Genomic DNA, 17,598 nt, shown 5'->3' on the forward strand with positions numbered 1-17,598 from the left:
TTATATCAACTCAGGCCTTTGACTTATCTGCTGAATAACAATGAGGAAAGTTAGAGAAGGATTCAAATCTAAAGGCCCTATAATCAAATTTGACTCAGACTCCAACCATGAAAGAGTTACAAATGGAAAGTAAAATTTAATGACTTGAAGTTAGTTAGAGATTTATGCATAATTTTTATTTTTTATAAAACTGAAAACTTACAGACATTAATACAGAAAAAAACTCAAGTTCACGATTGTGTAGACTAAAAAATACATGTCTGGAAAGATGTGTAGAAATTCCTCCTAAGATGTACCATTCTCTACCCCTGTCTGTCATTGGGTCTGGCAATTTATCTAATGAAATCAATTGTATCTAACAAATATAGCAAATTATCGAATGAAATTAATTGTATCTAATGAACATAGCAACTTATCTAATGAAATTAATTTGTATCTAATAAATATAGCAAGTTATCTAACAAAATGAATTGTATCTAATGAATAGAGCAATTTATCTAATAAAAAATTCAGTGAGATAAGACCAAATGAGGGCCTTCATCTATAACATAGTTTAAATTCTTTCATGTATGTTTGTTCAAACAACACGATTGTTTCTAGATATAAAGCACATATTAATCTATGACGTCAGGTGCTAGCCAATTCATTGCTGAACAGCAGTTTTTAAGACAATGATATTAACGTTAAAAACAGTAAAACAAACCTGATTTGTTACATTTAAAAATAAGAATTAAATTATAAGCTGGGAACGCTAGAAACTAAAGAACTTTATTGCCTAATTAACTTAACATAAATATATGACAAATAAATGCATTTGAAACTAGCCCGCCATGCAAAGTTAAATAATCACCTTTGTTTAGACATTTAGCACTCTCTTTGAGTAACCAGGAGGACTTGATAATAATTATTATCAATAATAAAAATATAACATTATTCTTATTATATATCACATGTACTTAATCATTTAATGTGTTCCATGGTCACAGTGTTCCTATTTATCTATTCATTTACTTGACAAGCATTTATTCAATGAAGGCATTTTGTCTTGCCTGTCATGAAGGGCATTTTTCTTAAAGCCTAATGTAAGATGCAGACATGAAAAAAATAACAAGTTTTCCAATGTGAGAAACATGCAAACTATACTCACAGACAGACAGAGACACAAATTTTAGGAAAAAGAAGATGAGAAAATGAGATGTACCTGGGATTCAATCATCCAGAGGAAACATCCTATGTTTCAGCAATCTTTCACTTATTTTCAGGTTCATTATATTTACCTCATCTACAATGCTAAATATCAAATAACAAAAGTTGTTATTCAGCATAGAGCTCTATTTCCTGTATAATGGACCCTAAATGTTATGATGTTGATGAAAAAATGTTGATGGTTTTGATGATAGTATTGGTTATTGTATATATTACCTTCCATTGATAGGCTAGAAATAAGAGCCAAATTAACTTCTTGTTAACTTGTTTTTTATGCATATTCTTGAGAATTAAAAATTTATATTTTTTGCTCAAGCCTGGATTCTTATTTAGAATTGTTTTTGTCTTAGTGTATTTCTAAAGCAATCCCATAACAAAAGATTTTCTTTTGAAAGCTCATGTGTTAAGCAGTATTCTTATACCTGCAACTCTTCCTCAAACAAACTCACCTAATAAAAGGTTGTTCAATTAGCATCTTTGATCTCTTGAAATTCATATTTTAATCATACTCCAGGGTCTATTCTTAATTTGCCTGGGGTATATCTCTAATGGAAGTGTTAGGAAATATATATTCCTCATTTTTGCATTTTTCAGTTAAATGGCAGCAGATACATTGAAAAAATCAATTGATTTCGTTTTAAATATCATGTTATTTTCACGTTATTGGTAGATATATAGACGTGAAACATGTATGAAACATTAAATTATTATGAAACTAAAGGAGACATATGATGTTAGGGAATCTCAGATAACCACTGCATTTGTCTGTTTCCCAGATAACCGTCCCATGAAATGGAAGTAAGCTTTCCTACTCACTGATTCAATGCTGTTTACATGTGTTGAAATTATATTACCATCTACGTCAACAAACATTGATGTGTCTACTTTTAACTCAGGCATCCAATTATTTTTAATTGTGCTTAAAGGTATATACGTAATATCATTGTCTGATAATAAGTATGCCATCTAGGAAAATGAAGAAGAAACCTATGGTACAAATCAAACTCATGTTCTCCATTTAATGCTCAATTTATGAGTAAATACAATATTTCACACAATTGTATTCACATTATCTCTTGTGTTTGTTTGTTTCAAAGCAGCTTCCTAGCCTACACTACTGTGCAGATTCTGGTTTATTAGGTCTGATATTGACCCATAAAATTAAATTTTTCAAAATGCCCCACATTACATGGATTATACTTTGACAAACACTAGCTTGGAAGGATCTCACAGACTTGCCTAATGAAATTCTTCTTCTACTGTGATCATTACATTCTCTTACATCACATATTTTAAAAGGGCTTGTTTTTTAATTGACAAATAATAGCTGTATATATTCATGGGAGTACATAGTGATGTTTTAAAATACATAATATATAGTGATCAGATCATATATATCTATCATCTCAAACATTTATCATTTCTTTTTGTTGGGAATATTCAATATCCTCTTTCTCGCTACTTGAAGCTACATAATACATTATTGTTCACTATAGTCATTGTACAGTAGTACAGAACAATAGAACACATTCCTCTTATTTAGCTGTAATTTTGTATCTTTTAACAAATCTCTCCCTAGTGTTACATAATGAAACAAGACAGATTCCTTACAGGAAAAAAAAAATATATTTTTGTAGTGATAGAAACCATCGCTAATATTAGAGATTTTAAAAAAGAAAATCTATTATAGATGTGCCATATCACTTACTGATGCTCAATATTATCAGATATTAGGACAAAATAAATGGTACACAGTAGGCCCCCATTATCTGTGGTTTTACTTTCTGTTGTTTCAGTTACCATTGGTCAATCAGTCTGAAAATATTAAAAGGAAACCTTCAGGAATAGACAATTCATAGGTTTAAATGTGCTTTTCTGGGTATTGTTATAATGGTTCCATTTTATAAGTAGTTATTGTTGTTAATCTTTTACTGTGTCTAATTTAAAATTAATCTGTATCTCAAATATGTATTACAGGAAAAAAAACAGTATATCTCAAGTTTGATACTATCTGAAATTTCAGGTATCCACTGGGGGTCATAGGCTCTTTGAGGATAAGGAGAGACTACAGTAATTTCTTCCCCCACTAAGTGCACAACTTGAGAAAATAAAACTTTCAAAGAATTGGGTTGTACACCTGCAATCTCAATATGTCATCTACCCTCTTACTTATTTGTTCAACACAAATTGATTAAACAGCTATTAGATGGCAGGCACTATGCTTTGTGTGAAATATGAAAACAATATCATTTCTCCTTTCACATTACCTAGTGTTAATTGCCTCTTTCAAGATTCAAATTTTGTCTCAGCTATTTAATGTTCTGATATTTGGTGAACTAATATGTATTGTGGTCACAAATACACAGTTGATATAGGGGCTATTGTTGGCCATATTACAAGATAAACAGACATTTAATAACTACTTGATTAATTGAATTTACATTTTTTCTATACATCTATCTTGGTTTCTGTCAATAAACTTTTTTAACTTTTTTATTACATAACTTTAGACCTACAGATTTTCTATAAACACTTCTTCTAGCTTTACTAATGTTAAAATTAATCACAATGTGAATATTAATACTTAAGAAATTTATATTGATAAGATAATATTAGTTAAACTACAGACATCATAATTTTACTAAATTTTCCACTAAAGTCCTCTTTTCCTCTTCCAGGATCCAATCCAGGATGCCATGTTGTGGTTATTGTCCTGCCTGCCTAGGCTATTGGAGTCTGTTTCTGTTCTATAGTCTTCCCTTTTCTTTCATGGCTGTGATAGTTTTTTTAGTACATGTCAAATATTTTATAAGATATTCTTCAGTTGAACTTTGCTGGATGTTTTCTCCTGATTAAGTTGAGGTTTTTCATGATTGGGAAGAGTTCCAGAGAGGCAATCTGTAAACTATCCTCCATTTTATCACAGGGCATATGATGCTGATAGGTGATATGACTAATGATATTAAACTCGATCACTTAGTGTGTGCCAGAATTTTTTACTGTAGTATTACAATTCTTTCTTTGTACTTATTAAATATTTATTTGGGGAAAGGTAACTTAGACTATGTAAATATTTCATTACTACTTTTTACCATTTATCAATATGTTTGTTGCTTGTGGCAATTATTACTGTGGTATTTTGGTAGAAATCTGTTATTTCCCTTATTCTTTCAATATATTGAAATAAAGGTAGAGTTATTACTTCTCCCCTATATATTTACTTATGCAGTCTTCTATTTAAACCAATATGCACTCATAATTATTTACTCTTTGTGTTATTATTTCATGCTGACATCATTTATTCTGTTGCTTAAAACTAATGGAACCACCATCTAATTGGCTCCTGGACTCTATGCTCTTTGAACATGTCCCTACCTTTCAAAATTCTTTCCATCGTTGTTTTTTACTCCTTACACTCTACCACACAAACTGTTCCAGGTCTGTATTTTCCTGGACTGAACTCTAAAATTAACTACTTCTCTAAGAATTCTTGCTTTTATGAAACTGGCATTTAGAAAAAAAGGATCTGAACAATATTTTATGATTATTATTTGTGTATTTATATTTTCCCTTAATAATAAATCACACATATTTTTAATACTTTTACATTCTCAGCATTTTGTAATTATAACTTCAAAAAATGACTTTATGCTATAATGGAAAATGGTTATATTTGGAAAGCATAATTCCAAATTTGTGTCTAGAAATGTCATATACTTACTTTGTGACCTTATGAAAGCTTCTTAAGCTCTCATATCATCAGTTTCCATGTTTGTAAAGTGACAATACTAGTACCTGCCTCATGTGTCTGTGAATATTCAATTGAATTTCATATATGAAACATTTAGAATGATGTCGAGGATATGATAGATATTCACTAAATATCTATTCTATGTAGATAATAACATAAGTGACTTTATAATAACCTGTTACATTTATACATCCACATTTATTAAACTGATTTCTCCACTGTTGGTTATCTCCATTAATCATGCTTTTTATGTGTTTTTTAGTGCAAAATATGCATTGATTTATTTTCCTTAAGTAAACAACTGAAAAGTACTATTCTGAGACCAAAACTGTGACTTTCCATGACACACTACTGTGAGGCATTTTAGAATGGTTGGACAAATGTTTATTTCTATGAACATAGTCCCTAACCATCCGTTTCCTCATAACTTTGTCTACATTTGCCGTTTATATCTTATCAAGCTCCACATTTAACAGAACTTGATAAATCAAAGATTATTTTACTAAAAATTTGTTTTATAGGTATACATGAGGAAAGCATCCTCATACCTTTATTTACTATTTATATAACCATCTCCTTAAGTGTTACTGAAAGCCTTATTAAAAATGTAGCTTTTTAAACTGTAATACAGTTTGAAAAATTCCTAATTTATTATTATCTATTTACTTTTCAATATCAAATACGCTAGTGTGTGACAGGTAGGAAATCAATTCTATGAAATAATTAACTTCTTAATTTATTAAACAAGTAAATATTGAGCACTTACTATGTGATAATCACATTCCTAGTAACCTTGGAACCATGGTTGAATAAGATACAGTCATTTTCTTACAGAAACAAACAGCTCAAAAGAAGGGTTAGAAGTGAAAACAAAAAAGTAGAATCCATTTTTGCAATGCAATGTGTAATTATAGAAGGATGAATGAAGGGGCTTAATTTTCTCAAAGACATTACCATGAAAATCTTTTGAGAGGTAAAATTATTTCTCCTGAATTTGAGAATAGTTACTATATTGTAGGGAAAATACTCTAAACAAAATGACAGACATATAGAAGGGTACAGAGAGAAGAATTTACACCGTGGTAAATTGAGGAAAGCAAGTCGTTTACTACAAAAGGAATCTTTAGTATGAAGCTGGAAAATGGGAGAGGCAATAGAGGATGTAAAATCTAAAGAGACATGTAAGCACGTGAATTCTTACTAAAAGGACAATGTGTAGAATTAAGGAAAGTATTGTGACTAAAAACTTTGCTCTGAGGTAAAATTGAAGACACATTAAAGGAGAACTAGGTAGGCTGCAAGGGAAGACACTAGGAGGCTCTCAACAGTTAAGATTAGCGAACATTGGATCCTGAGTTGAAATGGCGGCAATGATAATTAATAAAGAAAAATAAACTAATCCGGTGGGTTTCCTAGATACAGAATTAACAAGACCTAATCGAGTAAGTATTTGAAGAAAATAAAAGAGATGTGCGGCCTGGTGCGGTGGCTCACGCCTGTAATCATAGCACTTTCGGAGGCCGAGGCATGAGAATCACGAGGTCAGGAGATTGAGACCATTCTGGCCAACATGGTGAAACCTTGTCTCTACTAAAACACAAAAAAAAAAAAAAAAAAAAAGGAAATTAGCCAAGCATGGTGGCATGCGCCTGTAGTCCAGGCTACTCGGGTGGCTGAGGCAAGAGAATCACTTGAACCTGGGAGGCAGAGACAACGGTAAGCCGAGATTGTGCCATTGCACTTCAGCCTGGCAACTGAGCGAGACTCTGTCTAAAAAAAAAAAAAAAAAAAAAAAAAACAAGAGATGATAGATCTATGCTGACTTGCCAGATATTTGGCTTGTGTAAGTAAGTGAGTGGAAACATTTTATTCAAACAAAATAATATAAAAATAGAAAATGGGTGCATGGAATACGGTGATATTAGTTTTAAAACATTGGGGTTGAGGAAGTTGAAAGGCATTCAGAAAAATAACGATTTGTCTTGGATGAGATGTAAAATACTCAAATGTCCAATAAAATGTGAATATCTCTACTCAGATTTTCTTAGTTATGTTTGTCAGCTTGTGGAACAAATTGCTGTTTCAAAGTATGTACAGCAAAATGCGAAATGGACTGAAGTTCAGAATGCTTAGTAAGTCATGAGATCTAATGAAAAAAACATATATTCTGTCCAATACTTGGTTTTGTCATCAGAAGAACAGATTAGAAGTTTCCCTTTAATTCTTAATTTTTCTGATTTTAAAAAATCACATGAAAGCAGTAAAAATGGCCGTTTTCAGTTTTTTCTTATTTCTAAGTTAAAGTACATTTGCTAGCCACCAGTAAAATGCCTCATTGTTGGTCTGGCCTTCAGAAACCAACACACATAACCATCCATCTGATATTCAAACCTCTCCCTAAAAAGTGTCACCAAATGTTCACTTTAGCTTAAATCTTCCAAGTGATGTTTATCACTCGATCTTGGGGTAGTCTACACTGAGTTAAAATGTGTTTTCACATAGCATATAAGTAGTTATTATTAAATAAACATTCAATTGACTTTGAACTGCATTTGTTCAAAAATTTTAAAATTTTAATAATTGGATTCCTTTGAACCCTATAAAACAAATTTAATCCCTTCTCTTCATGGCCTGTTTTCAATAAGAGAAAACTATAATTTGTTCTCTAACCCTTTCAATTCAATATTCTCCACATGATGTGTTTTCATTATCCTTAATACTTTCCCCTGCAAAGAACTTAAACAATTTGGAACATGTTAAATATATAATATTCCACAGTTATACATATTAGTTCAAGATTGACTACTAAAGATTAAAGTAGATCATAAACACTTTAATCATAGCATAGAAACACTCCTTTTCATTTATATATACATGGATTCTTATATCTATATAAAATATAGACATATAGATATATGAAATCAGCATTGCACTGCTAACAGAGGCTTTTATTAGAAACCAAAATTAAACACAAATTTTTAGATTGACTATGGAGCTAAAGAAAGAAACCACATACACTCACATGCTGTAAAGTTAGACTGTTTTAAGCTGTTTTAATGCATAAAATTCATGTCAGAAACATGGTCATCACAAAGTACAAAAGCAAATAAAGCAAACTATAGAGAAATATTTGCTTGAATAGGGTTATTTAGTGATTGTTGGAGAAACTATCCACAATCGAAGCTCTTGCTAGACCTGATAAATTAATTTTTGTTGCCTTTTTATATTACAAGCTAAAGCTACTGGGAAAACTTTCCTAACAATTGAAAGTTTGTGCAACAAATATTTAAAGACTTCTAGGTTTCTTGTAGCTTTAATGGTGTTTCTAAATAATACCCCTCTGTGTAAGTTTATAGTATTTCAGAAAGTCTATCCCCTTGAATTTCATCTCCTATTATTTAATTTAATATGCTTCTCTTTTCACGATTTTGGTCCAACGAGCATAATCTCAAATCCATTACTGAGTAAAAACACAGAGAAACCTTACTTTCTCAAATTGTTTCTCATGAAGTTAGTAAATAACTTGTAGAAAGAAGATCATGATCAATTATTGTACTTTCGTTAATTTTTACATCGTTAGTTTTATCTCTTTTTCTTTTTTGAAGATTTTATTATACAATATATTCATTATTTCTGTTTAGTTATAATAACTAAACTTTTAAATAAATACAATAATTGCATTGCTGAAGTAATTAGATTCTATACAAATTTTTGGAAAATAATTAGGCAAAATATCAAAACAGAAATGTTTATAAATGTTTTACCAAAAACATGCGATTATTTGGAATCTATGAAGATGAAAATAATTTAAAAAGTGGAGCACTTTATTATTATGCTGTAAATTATGTTGTTAAATGTAAGACCGAGAGAGATATACTTTGGTAGACTTAATGTCGATTTAAATTTTGGTGTGTGATTATGAGATATCTTTCAGAAAGCTGCTTTTTATGTCCTAGGGACTCCCTTACTAGGCAATAATTTTGCTTTTGAAAACTTGGTTATAATAATAAAGGTAATTACTTATTTTTTGGCAAATTCATGTGCTGTTATCAAAATATTTGACAATGAGATTCTTCTGAAATTATGAGCTGTATAGAAAGAATGAAATAAAATATGCTTTAACACATTTAATTATAAATTTCCATAACTTTCATTGTGAAGCAGTAATAAAGAAATTCAAAGACTTTTATAGATTTTAACAGATAAGATTTATTGCTATGAACTCTGTTTGATAGACACAAACATTCTTTTAAAATCTAAAACTATTATTCACTACATATTGCAATAATATCATTTAACAAAGAGCATGGTTACATTCTTAACAATTATGAGAATAACAATGCTGCTGGACTGAGATTTGATGGATGGCCAAGTGATCAGAACCATAAACACCATCTGGAATGATAGATGAACATAGGCCATATGGGATTCCAAGAGCCACTTTGTTAAACGTGTAACTTTTAGCATTTTCAAATGCTTTATTCTTTTATGGAAGTTCCCTGAAGGCTGATTTTTGGTGAATTATGATATTCTCTAATATAACAGAATACCTTTACGTTGTTGTTTTGGTTTTTCTGTTAACTGGCAGAATTGGAGTCACCCTAAAGAGAAACCGTCTGTGACTGTAGAATTACTTTTTAAAATAAAATATGCAAATTTTCACAATTCTAGAAAAAGATGGCACATAAAATACATGCAGGAAATTTAAAGGCTATTTGTTAATGTAAATGAGGAGGAGGTCTGTGTACAAATATACAAGTATAGGTATATTTGAATTCTGACTCGCAAATATTGATGTTGTCTGATCTTGGGTGAGTTTTTATCCCATTGATGCTTGGTTTCACGTTCTTGTTTCAGAAGAATCTCAAAATCTGCAAAATGGCTCAGCTCTTGGACACCACTAAGAAGAAGGAGAAGTCAGTACACTTCCTTTAACCAATATTCCTTGAGAGATGTGTGTGTGCGTGTGTGCCTGTGTGTCTGCTACATGTCTCTGTGATTGTGCACCTACTGGTTCTTCTATATTTTTTACAAAACTGAAGATTGTATTTTATAATTAACCAATCCACAGAAAATGGGTGACAGTTTATTACATAGGAAGTTAGATTTTCAGAATCACAATTTGGGATTTGAAAGGATTCAAATTATACCAAAGTGGCATAAAAATATTTTTATCTGAAGACATTTGAGATTCAACAAATGAAGAAAGAAGCTTTATCAGAGCTTTTCTTATAGTAAAGGCAGACGCTTCTGAGAATGAAACCTCCATAAATTGCCCCTAGCGGGAGGATTTTCTGCCTAAAAGAAGAAAGGGAACACGGGAATCTGCATAAAACAAACACTATCGGAAACTTTGTCTCCTATTTGTTCTGTTAAAAGTTCATTTGTTCTTCCCATAGAAGCCTTTCTCATCCTTTGCTTTGATGTGGCAAAATAAGTATATAAACCCTGGTCTCTAATTATTGAGCCAGTTCTTTTGTGTGCTCCATATGTGTATGAATAAACTTTGTCACTTCTATTGTTAATCATTCCTTTGTCATTTTAATTAATGGGCCTTCTAACTAATAAACCTAAAAGTGTAAAAGAAATGTTTCCCAGATATATGTGTGTGTACGTGTATGTGCTCGCATGTGCGTATGTATGTTTCTGAAGGCTAATAATGAATGCATTTTTGCACATACACTGCTTTGAAAATAGCTTTCTGCCTCCACCCCTAAAGTCCCACATATATTTAACAATGTACTTATGCAGCACCGATAAATAGTCTTAAATGTTTCTGGCTGAAAATTCATATTCACTGAGGAAGTATTTTTCTCTTAATAATCATTTTCATGGCTTCTTTGACTTCTCTGTTTCTCACGCTATATATTAGAAGATTTAGTATTGGCAACAAAAGTGTATACACCACAGACAGAATTTTGGCTCTATCCTGTGAGTAGCTAGAGCTGGTTCCCAGATAAGTAAATATCACTGTTCCATAGAAGAGAGTCACTACCATTAGGTGGGAGGCACATGTGGATATGGCTTTATTTCTGCCCCTGGTGGAATGTATCTTCAGGACAGTGAGCAGGATTCCCAGATAGGAACTAACCACTATCAAAAAGGTAGTCACTGATGTTGCTCCAGAAAGGACAGTAAATAAAATCTTACTGTGTTGGGTGTTGGAACAGGAGAGTTGGAAGAGCAATGGAATGTCACAGAAATAATGGTTGATAACATTGGGCCCACAGAAAGACAAGCTGAGTAAGCTACTCAGGTGGGTGAGGGAGTTTACAGAGCCCAGAAGGTAAGAAACAGTCACCAGGTAGATGCAGAAAGTAGGAGTCATGAGACCTTTGTAACGAAGTGGGTGGCAAACAGCGAGATACCGATCACATGCCATGGCAGCCAGGAGGAAGCATTCAGTAGTCAGGAACAAGTTGACAAAGGAATACTGAAGGAGGCAACCGTGATAGGAGATGACTTTCTGTCCTGCTATGTAATTCACCAACATTTTCGGAATCAAGACTGAAGAATAGCAGAAATCCAAGAAAGCCAACTGGCTAAGGAAAAAGTACATGGGTGAATGGAGTTGGGCACTAGCCAGAATTATTATGATAATCCAAATGTTGCCCAACACAGTAATGAGATAGATTAATAGAAAGAGCACAGAAAGGACAACATTCATTTCAGGGTTATCAGTCAACCCCAGGAGGATGAATTCAGTTATCACAGTGACATTTCTGTCAGCCATTTATATGGCTGCCCTGTGGGGAATCTGCAGGGAACAATAGGAAAAATAACCACAGAGTACAGCTGAATAAATAAATTGCAGCTATCAACTTCTTTAGAAAATACATGGTTTCTATTATCAATAATAATTAACCATGGTAAATTTGAATTTTGCATGCAAAAGTTAGCCTGATACAGACCTTTGTTGGCTCTCACTAAGGAATATAAATGAACATTACGCATCACATAAGAACCTGTGGAGAAATTAGAGTTTCCCTGCAGAGCTCTAATAGGAACATGTGTTTGACAGAGAGAGTTTAGGAGGTGGATTCTAGGTAACAATATATTACAGATTCCATAATAGAAAGCAAGGACCTCATCCATTAAGGAAGAAAATTATTTAGCAAGGAGCAACAAAAAAAACCCCAAACATCCTCAGTATTTAACAGGTGGATTTTTTATACATCTGGCAAAATTACTTTCTATGATATTTGGACAGCTAGTACACATGACACATACATTAAACAATAACACAAAAGAATGTATATACGTGTATGTTTTTATATATGTGGATATGTGAATACATATACATACATAAAATCTCATCTAATAAAACATATAGGTTATTTATGAAAAAAGTGAGAATCAGGGGGTGTCTTGAATATAGAATTTAAAAAATCAAACATTTTCTATCATAATAAAATTGTTTGTTTTTAAAAACACATTTATACCAGGAAATCATCTTCTGAAACTCCAAGTGATATTCATCATTTCACCCTCTGACTTCCTATAGCATTTATTATCCAACAGCTTGGATTTGTCTATACAAGATTTTCATTTTTTTTTCATTATTTATTGAGTCATGAAAGCTTCTCAAAATGTTTTAATCTCTGCAGTCAAAACCTCACATTTTATTTCAGGGGCAGAGCATGTGTATTCTGCACATTAAATCACATATGGATCTTTTTATTTAGAAAATAATTATTAATTGTATTTTAGGTTTTATCATTTAACCCAAAATACATAAAAAGTAAGTTATATATCTATTATATTTGGAAAACACTGGGTTACATATGTTTAAGGAAAATTGTCTTTATGTACGAGTTTTAGGTGTACTTATACTACTGTGGTTGAGAGTTTTCAAAAACAAAAAAACATTTTTTATATTAATTTGACAATGACATATATATTCACAGAACATTTATGAGTATGATAATTCACAATCTACAATCCAAAATTATTTGGGAATAATATTTCCCTAATATTAAATAAAGAGTGATAAAGACATGGGCTTCGATTTCTACCTTGTACTACCAGTGTGTGGTAAAGTAAGCTATTTAATAACAATTCAAATACTGCAAACAGGCTCCAAGATAGCTTCGTTTATGTCAATTTCACTGAAATTGCAAAAAGTTAAAAAGAATGACTAGTCGCTTTTTACCAGAGAAACTTGTAATTTTATGCCAAACTATCGGATTCATCTATAAATCTTCCCCTACATATAATTGTGAGAATTCAGAAAATAAGTGAAAACTTGCAGACATGGAATAATAGACATTGGAGACTCAGAAGGGTGGGCGGAGAGAGGGAAATGAGGGATGAGAAATCAATTAATGGGTAAAATGTACATTATTTGGGTAATGGTTACAATAAAAGCCCAGACTTCACCATGACACCATGTATCCATGGAACAAAGCTGCACTTGAATTCCTTAAATTTATACTAATAAAAGAAAGAAAATACGTGAAAACTGTCTGGCATGCCATAGGAGCTCTCTGAATGTCTGTTGCCTATTCAATGTAAAACGAAGTAAATAGGCTGAGAAAATAGAGGTGTCTGTCCACATTCTTGACAAATTACTCTTTGACTAAATTACTGTTTTTGTTCTTTGCCTTCTTTGGTTTAATATTGTTTAGCCAGCTTTGCCTTGATTGACTTTCTTTTTAAGCAAACCAAATTTGTGACTTTGGCTATGAGTTTCTTCTTATTTCACTAATTTCATATTTGTTTCTTTAATTTTAATTTTTATTTAATAAATGACCATTTTGACCTGGACTACTTTTCACATTGTATTTTTCTTTTGCTATAAAATCAATTACAATAAAATAATGTTTGACTCTCAAAATTATTGCTTGAAATAAGGCCAAAGAAAACACCGTTCCTTTTCTCAGATTTAACAAAATTCAACAGTTTATAATAGCTAGACTTATATTTCAAAGAATTTCTTCAAATAAATTCTTCTCTGCAACTTATATTGATCAAAGATATGAAGCTTTAAATACAACTACTTGAGGAAAATATAAAATAAAGCCACAAATTATTTCACAAAAGCCAGTTGATGTTGGGAATATTGTAATTCTATTTCACTTATCTCAATGATTGAAATGGATTTGAGGCAAATACTTCTTTCTCATATTATACTTGCAGTAGGTACTGAGAGTTGCTCTTTTTTCAAAACAGGAGAAGGTATTTATAAACCCTTTGTTAGAACACATAAACAAGATTCCTACTTGGTGTTGAGAGGAAGCCCTGGCTCTTTTCTCTTAATTTTCAGACTGTTGTGTTTATATTTGGCTTAGGGCCTTTGGAGGATAGACTCCCCACTGACTTATTAAAAACTAGATTTCATTAAAATAGCTAAAAATCGGCCTGGGGAAAGTAAGGCCCCAGCACTCTTTCCAAAGTATAACAATTCATATATTTGGCCTTTTCTCACTTTCAGAGAAAAATTGTCATAGATGTTCTTGCCTCACCTATGTGAGGCTCTACAAGGAAAATCTGAACTGTTAAAAATTAACTCCACTGGTAATAATTAAAATTTACATAATTTATATGTACATATTATAGGTGATAGAGTATGTATATTATTTGTAAAGAGCTCTAAATTCCATTTTGTCATGGTCATATCCTTCTACTAATACATTATTATTTGTAGTAGCTATGAAAAATATATACATGTTCCAGTGTGAGAGAACCCAAAAATGAATGTAGAATTCAGGTGTGTGTGTGTGTGTGTGCATATGCATGCACATGTATTTATGTGAACTTTCATAGAGTAGATTGCTTTTTAATATTGGAGTTACTTAACCAATTAGGATACTAGGATAATTATAAGGTTCAATATTTTTGTCACTTTATTAGCTGAATATAAAAAAAAATTTTAAACTATTGAGTAGGTGGGGAGGGGCCAAGATGAAAAACACACTTCAGGATATCATCCAAGAGAACTTCCTTAACCTAGCAAGACAGGCCAACATTCAAATCCAGAGAATCCAGAGAACCCCATTAAGATACTCCATGAAAAGATCTATCCCAAGACACATAACCAAAAGATTCTCCAAGGTTGAAATGAAGGAAAAAATGTTAAGGGCAGCCTGAGAGAAAGGCCAGGTCACCTACAATGGGAAGCCCATCAGACTGAAAGCAAACTTCACAGAAGAAACCCTACAAGCCAGAAGAGATGGGAGGCCAATATTCAACATTCTTAAAGCAAATAATTTCCAACCCAGAATTTTATATCTGGCCAAACTAAGTTTCATAAGTGAAGGAGAAATACAATCCCTTTCAGACAAGCAAATGATGAGGGATTTTTGTCACCACCAGTCCTGCCTTGCAACTGCTCTGAAGGAAGCACTAAACATGGAAAGGAAAAACCATTACCAGCCACTACAAAAACACACTGAAGTACACAGAGCAATGACACTATGAAGCAACTACATTAACAAGTCTGCAAAATTAACCAGCCAGCATCATGATCACAAGATCAAATTCACACATAATAATATTAACCTTAAATATAAATGGGCTAAATGTCCCATTTAAAAGACACAGAATGGCAAGCTGGATACAGAGACAAGACCCATTGATGTGCTATATTCAAGAGACACATCTCATGTGCAAAAACACACATAGGCTCAAAATGGTGGGATGGAGGAAAATTTACCAAGCAAATGGAAAGCAAAAAAGAAAAAAAAGGAGGGGTTACAATCCTAGTTTCTGACAAAGGACTTTAAACCAACAAAGGTAAAAAAAGACAAAGAAGGACATTACATAATGGGGAAGGATTTAATTCAATAAGAAGAGCTAACTATCCTAAATACATATGCACTCAGTCCAGGAGCACCCAGCTTCATAAAACAAGTTCTTAAAGACCTACCAAGAGACTTAAACCCCCATACAATAATTGTAGGAGACTTTAATACTCCACTGTCAATATTAGATCATTGAGAGAGAAAAACTAATTGATATTCAGGACTTGAACTCAGCCCTGGATCAAGTAGACCTGATAGATAACTACAGAACACTCCACCCAAAAACAAGAGCATATACATTTTTCTTGGTGTCACATGGAACATACTCTAAAATTGGCCAGATAATTGGAAGTTAAACACTCAGCAAATGCAAAAAACTAAAATAATAACAGTCTCTCAGACTACAGTGCAATCAAATTAGAAACAAAGATTAAGAAACTCACTCAAAATCACACAACTACATGGAAATTGAACAACCTGCTCCTGAATGACATCCAGGTAAATAATAAAATTAAGGCAGAAATCAAAAAGTTCTTTGAAACCAATGAGAACAAAGAGACAATATATCTGAATCTCTGGAATGCAGCTAAAGCATAGTTAAGAGGGAAATTTATAGCATGAAATGCCCACATTAAAAAGCTAGAAAGATCTGAAATCGACATCCTAACATCACAACTAAAAGAACTGGAGAACCAAGAACAAACACACCCCAGAGCTAGCTAGGAGACAAGAAATAACCAAGCTCAGAATGGAACTGAAAGAGATAGAGATACAAAAAATCCTTCAAAAAAATCAACAAATCCAGGAGCTTTTTTTTTTTTTTTGAAAAACAATAAAGAAAATAGAGAGATTGTTAGCTAGACTAATACAGAAGAAAAGAGAGAAGATTCCAACAAACACAATCAGGAATGATCAGGGAGATATCATTACTGACTCCACAGAAATACAAGCAACCATAAGAGAATACTATAAACATGAAAATACACTAGAAAATCTAGAATAAATGGATAAATTCCTGGACACATACACCCTCCAAAGACTGATCCAGGAAGAATTTGAATCCCTGAATAGACTAGTAATAAGTTCTGAAATTGAGGCAGTAATAAATAGCCTACCAACCAAAAAAAGCCCAGGACCAGATGTATTTACAGCTGAATTCTACCAGAGGTACAAAGAGGAGCTGGTACCATTTCTTCTGAAATTATTCCAAACAATTAGAAAGGAGAGACTCATCCCTAACTCATTTTATGAGGCCAGCATCATCTTGATACCAATACTTGGCAGAGATATAACAACAACAAAAAAAGACAACCTCAGGCCAATATCCCTCATAAACATCAATGTGAAAATCCTCCATAAAATAAAGGCAAACTGAATCCAGCAGCACACCAAAAAGCTTATCAACCATGATCAAGTTGGGTTTATCCCCAGGATGCACAGCTGTTTCAACATACACAAATCAATAAACATAATTCATCACATAAACAGAACTAAAGACAAAAACCACATGATTATCTCAATAGATGCAGAAAAGGCCTTCTATAAAATTCAACATCATTTCATGTTAAAAACTCTCAATAAACTGGATATTGAAGCAACATACCTCAAAATAAGAGTCATTTATGACAAACCCAAAGCCAATATCATACCAAATAGGCAGAAGCTGGAAGCATTCCCCTTGAAAACTGGCACAAGACAAGGATGCCCTCTCTCACCACTCTAACTCAATATATTATTGGAATCTCTGACCAGGCCAATCAGGCAAGAGAAAGAAATAAAGGATATTCAAGTAGGAAGACAGGAAGTCAAATTGCCCTTGTCTGCAGACGACATGATCCTATGTCTAGAAAAGCCCATTGACTCAGCCCAAAAGCTTCTTAAGGTGATAAGCAATTTTAG

The 17,598-nt window shown here is 32.4% G+C and overlaps 1 protein-coding gene across 1 annotated transcript; it reads right to left on the reverse strand.

The window, feature by feature from the left end:
- Positions 1 to 10,751: 10,751 nt before the first annotated feature.
- Positions 10,752 to 11,690, reverse strand: LOC129491208 (olfactory receptor 5J3-like). The gene has a single exon (XM_055295197.2). It carries the CDS (start codon positions 11,688 to 11,690, stop codon positions 10,752 to 10,754), a length of 939 nt encoding a protein of 312 aa, XP_055151172.2.
- Positions 11,691 to 17,598: the final 5,908 nt, after the last annotated feature.

The sequence above is a fragment of the Symphalangus syndactylus genome, chromosome 1, assembly GCF_028878055.3.
Source record: "Symphalangus syndactylus isolate Jambi chromosome 1, NHGRI_mSymSyn1-v2.1_pri, whole genome shotgun sequence".
Taxonomy (NCBI): Eukaryota; Metazoa; Chordata; class Mammalia; order Primates; family Hylobatidae; genus Symphalangus; species Symphalangus syndactylus.